The sequence below is a fragment of the Haliaeetus leucocephalus genome, unplaced genomic scaffold, assembly GCF_000737465.1.
Source record: "Haliaeetus leucocephalus isolate CR32 unplaced genomic scaffold, Haliaeetus_leucocephalus-4.0 Scaffold566, whole genome shotgun sequence".
NCBI classification, from domain to species: Eukaryota; Metazoa; Chordata; class Aves; order Accipitriformes; family Accipitridae; genus Haliaeetus; species Haliaeetus leucocephalus.
In genome coordinates this window covers 703,204-715,636 of record NW_010973002.1, presented here as the reverse complement: position 1 = coordinate 715,636, position 12,433 = coordinate 703,204, and the positions used below count along the sequence as shown (strand labels likewise).

The 12,433-nt window shown below is 38.1% G+C and overlaps 1 protein-coding gene across 5 annotated transcripts in view; it reads left to right on the top strand.

Moving 5' to 3' along the window:
- The window catches only part of TAX1BP1 (Tax1 (human T-cell leukemia virus type I) binding protein 1), a 64,509-nt gene that overhangs the window by 309 nt on the left and 51,767 nt on the right, over positions 1-12,433 (top strand). For 4 of the 5 annotated variants that reach the window (XM_010577552.1, XM_010577553.1, XM_010577550.1 and 1 more), the window contains exon 2: positions 3,298-3,481. In XM_010577552.1, the coding sequence (XP_010575854.1) occupies positions 3,305-3,481 (177 nt within the window). In that variant the 5' untranslated portion in view covers positions 3,298-3,304. Of the gene's footprint in view, positions 1-369; positions 514-3,297; positions 3,482-12,433 lie in introns of all 5 variants that reach the window. The other variant, XM_010577551.1, reaches the window with a different exon arrangement.

The window sequence follows — 12,433 nt, the reverse complement described above, 5'->3', positions numbered from 1 at the left end:
CCGTGCGGGCGTGCTGCGGGAGGTGGCGGGGCTCCCCTCCCCGCCGCGGCGGCGAGCGCGTTGCGGAGGGCCGGAGCAAAGGTGATCCGCGGCGGGCAGGTGAGGCCGCGCCGGCCGCTGACGGGGTAGGGGGGGGCAGGGAAGGGGGGAGAGGCGGCAAGCCGCAGGCCGGCCCCGCGGAGCGGGGGAAGGCAGGACAGGTGGAGGCCGGGGCTGTCCGGTGCGCCCCGTCCTGCCGGGACCGCAGCTGGAGGACTCTGGTAGGAGCTGGCTGGGGCGGTGCGGCGCGTCCTGCTTTTGTTTTTCCTGCCTGACGAGCTTTTCCTCCTTCCGTCCTTTTCGGTGCGTAAAACCGAACACGTCGTTCAGCCTCCCAGAGGGAATCGCTTGTCATGTCAGTAATGAAGCCTAAACGTAGCTCTTCCGCCTTCTCCTCCTCCTCTCCTATTTCCCAACCGGTAGCTGTAAGCTAAGTAAGCAAGCACCCAGCATCCCCTAAACTATCCTTGAACTGTAAGTAGATCTCAGCTTCACCTAAGCTCCGGGGATTTTCCTGCTGGGGAACAGTAATCCCAGATGATTCTGCTGGTCTGTACAAATTCAGATTTGTGAATAGTTCTGCTTTGAGCTTGGAAACGAGCATCTCTTTACTGGTTTCACTAAGGCTAGTACTCAGCCGTGGTAGCTGGCAACCAGTGTGCAGAAATGAATGTTTGGGGGTTTTTATTGGTGTGGGGGTTTTTTTTTTGTTTTTTTTTTAATATGTGCTTAGAATAAACTACCTAATTTTTAAAGCAGACTTATTTTAAAAAGTTGAGTTGTTTTTGTTATTAATATTCTGTTTGCTCTTTTTGTGCTTATCGTGGGTAATGAAAACTGAAACAGTCTGTTTCATGTCAATATTATTTGGCTTCAGGTACTTCTAAATTACTAAAAAGGAATGAATTTTGTGGCACTCGAAAAAAATTAAGGCTATTCTATTTCTTTTAGAATCGTAGAAACTGCTGCTTCATACCATTTATAGTTCAGAGTGGATTTGAGAACTATCTTAAATGTAATCCTCTGTTTTGAGAGGATTGGGAGTTTTCAGGGTTTTACTATGCCATAAAATTTCCTATGCTCTTCTGGACTCTGAAGCTAGATAACAGATAGGATTTATGTGTACCCTATTGTGACTCAGAAGTTGTCTTTTGATCTTTACTGAGTTTGTTGCTTGTAGAAGTTCTTGTTTTTGTCCTTCATATCTGTTAATCTTTGCAAGCTTGGCATTTTGTCGTATTACTTGTGTTGTTCAGGGTACAAAAATGCTTTTTATTTAACATCTGATACATAAAAATAATGTCATGGCTGCCTATGTGTACTTCATATGTTACACTAAATTGGGCAGTAATATGCTTAAGCCTAAAAAGCCTGTTTACCTTTTCCTTGTTGTGAATGGTGAATACCTGTTTACTTCAGAGTGCATTTTATTTCAGAAAACATGAGCTAATTACTTTTTAACTGGTGAAGAGAAATTTTAAAAGGCTGTGGCAAATACAGAGACAGCCTTTAAGCTTTGAATTTCTTGAGCTTTGCAGTGGCCCATCCCTTTTTGGGATTGGTTTCCACATGTATCTTCAATAAACGTAATATATTACGTCACACACTTGGCAGTTACCTTATTCAAGGTGTGCATTTGCTTGGTCAGTATAAAATTACTTTTAATAGCAATTGCAAGAATAGGATGGCTCATTTTTCTAGAAATGTGTTAGATATTTAAGGCCCCAATCCTTCTAATGTCAAATGTTTTGACAAACCTGTGACAGTATGTTGAAATCAAACACTTGAAACTTCTCAGTTGTCCGTCTTACATTTTTGGCAGATATTGCCAAATCTGAGGAAGGGACATTCTTCTTCTGCTTGTGAAGCATCTTGCATTGCTGTAATTTTTTAGCACTATGTATCCTGAATGAGGTGGTGAATGGAAAGCATGTTTAAAAGCATTTGCAGTCCAACTGATTAGTGTTAATCCATCAGACTGCATGCATACCTGTCCTGGTTTCAGCTGGGATAGAGTTAACTGTCTTCCTAGTAGCTGGTATGGTGCTATGTTTTGAGTTCAGTATGAGAAGAATGTTGATAACACTGATGTTTTCAGTTGTTGCTAAGTAGTGTTTAGTCTAAAGTCAAGGATTTTTCAGCTGGAGGGGCACAAGAAGTTGGCACAGGACACAGCCCGGGCAGCTGACCCAAACTGGCCAACGGTGTATTCCATACCATGGGAGGTCCTATCTAGTTTAGGAACTGGGAAGTGGGGGCGGGGAATCGCCGCTCGGGGACTAGCTGGGTGTTGGTCAGCGGGTGGTGAGCAATTGCACTGTGCATCATTTATACATTCCAATCCTTTTATTACTACTGTTGTCATTTTATTAGTGTTATCATTATCATTATTAGTTTCTTCTTTTCTGTTCTATTAAACCATTCTTATCTGAACCCAGGAGTTTTACTTCTTTTCCCAATTTTCTCCCCCATCCCACTGGGTGGGGGGGAGCGAGTGAGCAGCTGCGTGGTGCTTAGTTGCTGGCTGGGGTTAAACCATGACAATACCTAAATGTTCCTGCTATCATTGAAGTCCATTGTTTATGGTAATGAAGCTAAACATGCAGGGCTGGGAGCATATGTGTTACAGTGAGAACAGTAAAAGATGCCCACAGACAGCTAAACAGAGGCAAGAGAACTCTTGAAGAAGAAGAAGAAAATCAAAACCCAAACAAACCCCTTCTGTTTAGATAAACTTTGTTTTTTAAAAATGTCTTAAAATGGAACTTTGTTGCTTTTACTGAGAGGGGAAAAAAACCTTTGTGTATAAAATGCTGTGAAAAGCACTGAGCAGTACAGATTTTGAGAAAAGTTTAAAGTAGGGAAACTATGGAGCTTTGTTTCTCCTTCCCTGCCAAATCCAGAACCATTAAGAATATTTCATTAAGTTAGAACCCTGCTTTGTTTTCACACCACCGCTTTTATTTTCCACTTTCTGCTGCTGTATCTGAGATAAAATACTGGGGGCATTCAGCTAAGCAATCCTTTCTCTCCATCTTGATGTCATCACTGAAATGACTGCCCTTTTATTCTGAGAGGTGATTGTTTAGGAGTGATGCTGAGGCAGTGCACTTTGGTGGACCTAGCCTATAGCCATCTGTTTTTTGAACAGAGGAACTAATTGTTAGGTTTCTCTGTCTTGTATATTTCAAATAGATGAATTTTTCTAACTTATTTTTCCACTATATTGAAGTAGCAATTTCTACAATTTTGTTACAGATCAATCATGACATCCTTTCAAGAAGTTCTGTCTTCAGCTAACACTTTGCAGACTTCCAATTTTGCACATGTGATTTTTCAAAATGTGGCAAAAAGTTATCTTCCGAACACACATCTTGAATGTCACTACACTCTGACCCAGTTTATCCATCCTCATCAGAAAGACTGGGTTGGTATTTTCAAGGTAAGTAAAGCTGCTTCTATTGCTATTTCTCAAATATTTACTGTCTTCTCTCTTAGCAGTTAAAAAAAAAAAAAATTCCCTACAACAGTAAAAGCTCTCTCACTTAAGTGATGTATTGGTTCCTGCTACTAGACTGTGAGTTTTGTAACAAAGATCAAACTGGAGATCAAAACTAGAGGAATGAGTACATTTAAAGTCTGCTGGAGTAAAGGAAAGGTGTGATGCGGTGGTGTCATGCAGAATTAAATGAAGGTGATTTGAGAAGAGATGCCTGGGCATGGTGTGATGTTGTGAACAGGACTGTATGAAGAGTGTGAGCCAGAGTAAGTGTGAAATGTGTGTGGAAAGAACAAAACCTAAGCTGGACGTATCCTGAGCCGCATCCCTGACTCATTTTTGTTGCTAGAACAGGCTGAACAGTATAGATCACCAAAATTATTCGAAACAGACCCTTGAAAAAAGGAGGAGGAGGAGTGAGGCCACATCTAAGTTATTTGGAGTTATTTGTAAAGGTTAATAAAATTTCATTTATGGGATTAGAAATTGATTATTTCTTACATCTGCCTCTATTTAAGACCTTAATCTATGTTTCTTTGTCAATAGAACTCTAGTAGATGATGCTTAAATTCCTTACTTGAATGGTTAATAGAAGTTTTGATTCGGGCTTTAAAGAAGTGATGCTTTGGCAGTGGGAGAGAGGGGTACTGGAAGACCTTTCCCTTAGAATTGTCTGCTGTTTAAGAATGTAAATGCTTGACTTCATTGTAATCTGCAGATCACCAATGGATTGTTAGTCTTTATTCAAGATGAATTACTCCTCTGCAGAATAGAAGTACTGTGCTCTGTAACAAAGCTGAAGCATTTTTAATGCAATGTGCAGTGATTATACAGTCACTAAATTGTGTGAGGAAGGCATTAACGTATAAACAGGCACATTTCTCTAGTGGGAAGTTTTTAAAAATATGTGTGTAGGTATCTTGATCTGCAAAGTTTTGACAGATAGTGTAACTGAGCACACTTGAATGTTTAGTTGATGACATTAATGAAAGTAAAGAAAATCTTTATCAGAACTTTAAAGGGTGCTGTTCATATTACATGTATGCATTTTGAAATTATTTAAATGTAACTTGAGGAGCGAATGTTGTGGTTTTGTTGATCTAAATGAGGGAGGCAATCAGACAAGACCCTAAAAATACTAATTAGGAAAATTAAAACAAAGAAGTGTGAAAGATTTTTTTCTGTGACTACATGAAATGCTGCGTACAATGTATAGGTAACTTTTTGATTTCATCTTGACTTAATTTTGAAATCTGTCTTGATGATGGATTTCATAAACTGTTGACGTATGAGTTTTTATTCTGCTTTAGCAGCGGCAGGTAATACAGCTTTGGCAGTCTTTAAGGAACATGTTGAGCTGGTATGAGGTAGTATTACTGCTGAAAGAAACATCTCCTCGTTTTACACAGGGTGGCTTGTTTCTTGTGCTTCCTCTACTTTATGTGGAACAAGCTCCTGTGTGATGAATCAAATCAGGGAATTGATTGAGGTTCAGACCAACATTTTGGGACTGGATTTTTTAAAATGGAATTCCCCAACTGAATTTCCAGTTCATCTAATTCTCATCAACACAAGGGAAGGAAGCATTATGAGATGGGGAAAAGGATGAAAATTGTTTTCTTTTTGTGACTATGTCAGCTTATACTGAATGTTACGAATGTACTATCTTAGTATAGTTATAGTACAGTGAGTTAAATGGAGCCAGCTGTCCAACTGTATCTGCGTCTACAAATATGTATGTGTATGAGTAATGTTTACGGTAAAATAAATTGTGAAAATACAGTCATCTTGGGATAGATAATAGACAGAAGTTGTACTATACTGTGATCTGAGTGTAAAAATGAGTGACTTCTAGAGAACTGATTGTTCCTGGACAGTCAACAAACCACCTGGAAGTAGTTTGAAAACTGGTGAAACAGGCAGGGGTTTTATCATTTACCTTTCTAAAACATAAGAGGAATGTGAAGGTTGTGATGTGAAGGTAAAGTGATTTTCAGCATTTAAAAAAAAAAAAAAGGCAAATCTTGACTGATAATGAGAATAATTAATGGCCTTCTGTATTGGCCTAGTATGCAAGGAAAGTGAGGCTTCTGTGAGAAAACTCAAAGCATTGATTCACTGACTTTATGTAGCAGGTATAGAAGTCCACCTTGTCTTTCTGAGGTGAATAAATTGCTTAGCAAACAAACCTTTTTAAGCTGGTGTAATTTAACCTTTGCCTGGAATTGCACAGAAAGATACTAGTGTTGTAGTAGTGAATACTGAACAGGGGGAAAAGGCACCTAGTTTAAAAACAAACAAATAACTCCCCCAAAAAACTAGTGGTAATTTCCGATTAGTATAGAAAATAAGTATGGAATAAGATTCCACTCCCCTCCCCCCCCCGGGAACATTATGTTGTTTTTGTTTCTAATGTTGACTTTTGTTCCATTTCAGGGGGCAACTGTGGCTTCAACTGTATTGTCTCGTGTTTGCTCAACCAGTTAGCTAAGAATTTTTTTATTGAACTGAGCAAAGAACCTTTTTAAGTGAATGGTTTTCACTTAGGTTGCAAGTCCAAGTACGTTTCTTCAGCAGCAATGATGTCTTGAGTAGATATTGGTTATTTATATCCTTATATTATCCTGTTTGTTTTGCTAGTCCAGCTGTTTGTACAACTGCACAGTGAAATGGATCAGGGAAGCAATCTGCCAGAAAAATACAGCTGCTTCTCCCCCAGCTTTTACCATTTTATTTCACAGCTGGTTTGGTTCTTCAGCTTGATCATAGTGTGATGCAATGGGCAACTGTGCTGGCATCACTGTGATGGAAACAAGTGGACTAGGAAGGTGTGTGGCAGAAGGGCTGCACCTACTGTATTGGCATGGCTGCCTAATGTGGAATGACAATTGAACCTTCTTTTCTAATCTTTATTGAGTTCTGTTCTGAAGAGCAGCTTTTAAGGGTTTGGCTTGTCAGTTTGTTTCCTTTTTAGATGGAAATGGAACTAATGGTTCCAGAAGCAAAACCCGATTTCATATACTGACTCTTTAATTTCTAGCTTGTGAGTTTTTTAAATGTTTCCATACTATGCACTACATGTCTAATAGACTCTTTTTATTCCATGTACATTTGCATTTGTGATTGTTGTAGTTGCCATCAGTGCTGTGCAGCATACATGAAAAAGTGATGTTAGAAATGGAATCCTTGGTAGAAGCAGTAAATTGCTTAGAAGAGTTTCTTTCTGTGCGTCTCATTGTGGTTATTTATTCATATATGTGTTTATTACAGAACTTCATTTTGCTTTTCATTGTATCAATCTTTTCCACCTGGTATACATTCTTGTTCACTTGCTAGGCTTAATGCTTCTGAGTCCCATCCACCCTGTTCCTCCCCCCCCCTTTACTAGGAATGTTCCCAGTTTTCTGTGTCACTGATTATAGGCTTCTGTTTTGTACTGTGAAAAGATAATGGCTTTAATGAAAGGTACCACAGCAGGTTCCTTCATGTTTGCAGTTGTTTATTTACAGATATCTTCTCAAGGATAGTTTACAAAGCAACTTAAAATAAGGAGCCAAGGCAAGATAAAGTACCGCCTCCCTGTTCTCCATCAGAGGCATCAGAAAGGTCTTGTTGGTAGGTAGAATAGGTCTAGAACTTCAGACCTGAGCTAGGGGTTTGTGGCATACAGCGTTATGACAAAGGACTAAAATCGGCAAACAAATAGCAGTTCCTCTAAAACTTAACAGATTCTACCAGCTTCTCTGCATATGCTGTAGATGAAACATGTTGTTTGTTGTTCTCAGCATGATTTAAGTTGTTAAATGTTGAACTCTTTTAATGCTGAGTGTAAGACACTTTGTGGTGGTGGGAGTAGTTTAAAACTGTTCCTGAGAAAGTTGTTTTCTATTGTTTAGAAAAATGCAAACCCAGTGTTCATAAACTGAAAGGGTAATGTTGCATATAGGAGAATTATTTCAAATATACTAGTTTTCTTACAAACTAGGTGTATCTAAAGGCATACACTACTTTTGGGATTGGACCTTTGGCAAAAACTTGAAGGGGTGGGAAGTACAGTAATGAAGATGATGCCACCCTTCACAGCAGAAGTTCTGAATATGCAGCATTTGTGTTCTTTTTGCATATATTCATCCTTCTTTTTTCTTCCTTGTCCCCTACAGGAGGCTTAAAACCAGGTTTTGACTTGATCTTCGAATCTGTTGTCTTTCATTGCTGCTATTTCTTTTGGCTTTTGTGACATTCTGGAGGGTCATCTGTAATCAAGTGCCAAAAGATCTTCATCAGTTATGTCCTTGCTTGTTAACCAGAAAAAGAAAAGGCAGTTTTGCAGATAAGTACTGGTATAGCACTTTGCATGGACATCCTGAGCCCAAGTCCCTCTTTGTACAGTTTTATGGGAACTAGAATTTGAGATAGGTTTTCCCTCTAGTGAGAGTTTCTGTGCAGAAGAACCTGGTTGTTCCTTGTGTGGAGTCAAAGGGGAGAAAGCCTATAATCCTTGATAGATTTCATAGGAGATCTGTATTCCCAGAATGATCCAAGACCAGTGTCCCCTCTTTATTCTTCTCTGCTTCTCTCTGATTAATCAAAATATGGAGAGGCCCTTAAAGTAGTCCAAATCTAAACCTTTGAAATGAGGAAAAATAATTAATATGTGCACTACATCTGGTTGCAGAAATGGCCTTTCTGGTAGGTAGTCCTAATCTCTGGATGGGGAAGTCTACATTTTGTGACTTCATTTCACAGAAAGTGAAGTAATCGTATGGCCATGTGATATTTTTTTTGCATTATTAATGTATAATGTCCAGATTTGCAGAAGTACTTGAAAAAACTGATTGGCTTTTAGGAAGCAATGCTTACCCCTCTGTCTAGGGCATATGTGTGCAAATAGGACTGACAGGTGTTAAGTATACAAGGGAGGCAGGTTTACTATACGTCTCAAAGGCACAAGGAAAGAATGTTATGGGCATAATAAAGATACTGCTTTAAGAGAGTAGTGTTAAAGGTGTGGGTGTTTGTGGGGTTTATCATAATGCTTTCTGAGGATTTAATTTTGCTGAGGCCAGCATGCTGGAAAGACCTGCGACACCAGCAGGTAATCTTACATATGTTAAGCTAGTAGTTTTGGTCTTGCTGTGTCATTAACTAATTATTCTGTCAAAACTTTTCTGTTCCTCAATTCTAGTTGGTAATTTTTCTAAGTAAGCTACATTACCATTCTTCTAGGGTGTCAATTTAAGTTATAGACATGCTTTGGTATTGAGTGCCTCAGTGTACTCCTAGAGAAGAAAAGGAAATCTTTTATTTCTTAATGTCCATATTTTTAATATCCACAAATTAAAAATGGTCATCTGATGTTGTGGTAACTTAACATACGGAAAAACTGAATAACCAGGATTGGGAAGATCTTAGTAATTTACCTGAATGCAAGACGTGTCTGCTTGCTCTGAGAGAGTACTCAGTATTTAGGAGGTCACAGCTGAGCTAGTGTTTGTGCATCAGTGCAGTACCTGTATTTACATGCAACTTAATTTCTGCTTTTCAATGTACTGATTTATAGCAAACCTCAGAATTAACTTGTCTGTGGTCAAAAACTTCTGTAACAGAATTTAACAGTGGATTTGATGGACACCTAAGAAATAGCTTGGTGGTTGTGTTTTATCAAGACAATATAGATATGTTTTTCTATAGTGCTGTGGGTTATTTCGTTTCCTTTGGACTACAAAGTACAACTTGTGTGAGTCATTTCAATGTCCTGATTTTGTTGTAGATTGATTTTTTTTTTTTAAATTTTTTTTAAGATGTCACTCACTCACATATGTACAGACAGTGTTCTGAAGTATAGTGCAACAGGTGGATGTGTTGTTGACCACAGGCATACAGAAATATTTCTGGCATGGAATCATCATTGCACAGCAGGGTATGATAGATACAGGAAAGTGTAGTGGACAGTATGTCCTGTTGTTAAAATAATTGGGAATAGAATTACTGGAATTCAGGATGTTTTGAGAATTGCTATATCCACAAATTAGAGTGTTTCTGTTGGTTTCTGATTTACCTTCTTCAGAAAGACATGTTGTAAATAACTGAGATAATATTTTTCTTTAAAAAAACCAAAGTCAGTCCATGGCAACGTTGTTTGCTGTTTCTATACTAGATAAAGAGGATAATCTGGGTTTATGTGATGTTACCTTTGACAAGAAATTTTAATGTTTAATTCCAAGCGTCATTAATTTTTAAAAAATATTTGTTATGGTAGGTTTGTGTGGTCAGAAACAGAATTGTCATAATGAAGGGGTCGGTAGCTGGTAACAATTTTGAAGTAAAAGATTGTGCTAATCTGTAGTTTTCATGATATGTGATAGTAAATGAATATTTCACTGAAACCCCACCTACCCTTTTTTAATACATTTTCATGCTTATCTCTTAAAGTAAACAGTAACTTTGTTACTCTAATCTGTAATAGCTTTTCCTTGGACAGTCATTTACATATGTAACAGGTTTTCTTTTAGAGAGTTCTTATTGTTTCTATATTTATTTTGATTTATACCTACTAAGAGAGGAAGTTGATCCTATGGTGTAGGCACTGTGTCAATGTCATTTTGACATATTCCTCTGAACTATGAGGTAGAAATACAACAAATGAGAGATGATAGGTTAGCGTTCTGATAGTACCTTGATATTACAACAAATACCATATTTTCTCAATAGCTCAAGTTAAAAGATTGCCTGTACGTGTTTGTAACATTCAGCAGAGATAGACTTCTTCAGGTTTGGGCATGAGAGAACATCTTAAGATTACAGCCTTTCATAAAGGGTCTAGAGTACCCTGCAGCTGTCTTCTACCCTAAAATGTTTCAGCTTTAGGGTTCCTGCTGAATAACAGATTTTTATCTCTGTGACTAGCAAGGTCATGTCTGAAGTGAAGTCTTAAATGGCTTGGACTGAGGTAAGTCAAAGTTGCATGTCGTATAAGGCAATCACAGACATACTAAAAAACCCAAGGTTGTAGCTTTGACTTCATTGTTTACTTACTTTGAAATGTCTATACCTTAATGTTACTAAAGTGTACTTAATACTTTAATAAGTATTCTTCCTCATTTCCATGTTCTGAAATTTTTTGCACAGTTTGATTCTTTCAGAATTGGCATCTAGATATCATTATTTGATAATGATGCATGTGTTCAAAAGTGTATGGCCTCAGCGGCATGTTAGTGTTAGCAGTAAACTATCAGTAATTTTGCCAGGTATGAGCTTCACTGCCCCCAGATGTTTTAATTTTTCGACCTGTTAATTGGCTTAGAAAAACTCATTACCTGTAGCTGCCTGTTGTAAGCTGTTATAGGCTACAGTAGCACTAGCACTACTCTGACTTTCAATGTTACTTGAACTCACGGTTACAGCACAAACCAAACCTGCTGTGGAGAAATTGCTTCCTAGGATACTGAGCCTAATTGCATTTTGCTTAGACACCTGTGTTTTCTGTCATTTGGGTCAAAATAACTGTTTCTTACCATGTGAAATATGTAAAGGCTGCTGACTTCCTGTGGTCAGTAATAATTATAGTGTATAACGTATGTCCAAAGCCTTATCTACTGTCTGTAATTTTGCTTCTTTCAGAGGTAGTTTATTGTCTCCTTGCAGTACTTAGGGCATTTTGCCAAATTACTTTCTAAACTATGTAATTTACCTTCTGAATTAAAAAAATGGCATAATTTTTGTGGTTTGGGTTGTTGTGTGGCTGCTTTTTTAAAATTTTTTTTTTTTCTTTTAGTTGGGTCATACTGGATATTTACAATAAAGACTCATTGGTTATGCCAAAGTTGGTTCAGCTAAACAAGTATTTCCTGGGTTTGCTTCTCTGGTCTGCTGATGTCAGTACATGTGTTGTATAGATAGGTAAAACACTCTTAATGCAGCAGAATGAACGCTGCGGTTCTTCCTCTTAATGCAGCAGAATGAACGCTGCGGTTCTTCCAGTTGCGTAACAGCTTTCTGAGGCCAGGGAAGAAAATGCCAAGTGAGTTTCCCTTACAGTGGTGTTTCTTTAAAGCACTCTCTCTCAAGATTGAGTTGACTGACTTTACCAAGGCATTTTGAAAGGACAAAAAATGAAGAAAATAGAAGAACAGAAGTGTTTATTTTCCATGTTCATCTGAAAGTCAAGAACTTAAAAATGAAGTTTGAAATAATTTTTACACTGCAAACACTGTGCAATTGTAAGGCAGAGCTTTCTTCTTAGAAAAGCTTATGTTCCTTGTAAGATGAATCAGATGAGAGTTAAAGGAGACACAGCAAAATAAAATCGTTATTATTTTTCCTCAGTAGTATATTTGGTAACTTATTATTGGCATACAGACAGGCACACAAATTGTGTTCCTCCCCTATTCCCCCATTTATTTTTCTAGTGAGCTAATTTTCTTCTAGCTATTTTGTGGAAGTGTACTGTGGGGGAAATGTAAATATGGGAAAGCTAATCCCACTATGTGGCATTTCAGTAAGAAAGGGGCTTGTATCTGTGGGGCAACATAGAAGAAGAAAAAACTTCCATGATGACTACATGCCTATTTATTAGTAGAAGGAAAACCTGTCTGGTATGAGTATTGCGGACAGTTGAGTTGTCCCTACTTGCCCAGCCAAATTGCGAAGTACTTGGTGTTAGACATCTTAACCTTTACCAGACTTCAACATTTCCACTGTGACTACAGAGTTGGTTTATATGACTAAAAAGTAGCTTATGATGTCCTAAATTGAAATAAGCCTTCTTGCTCAAAAGTAGGAAATAGGAATATAGTGAATAGATTACTCTGTAATGACCTATTAAAGCTTTGTATTTTATGGAGGGAGAATTAAATAAAGTGAGGTTTGTTTAACATGTTGTTCGTACGTAATAAC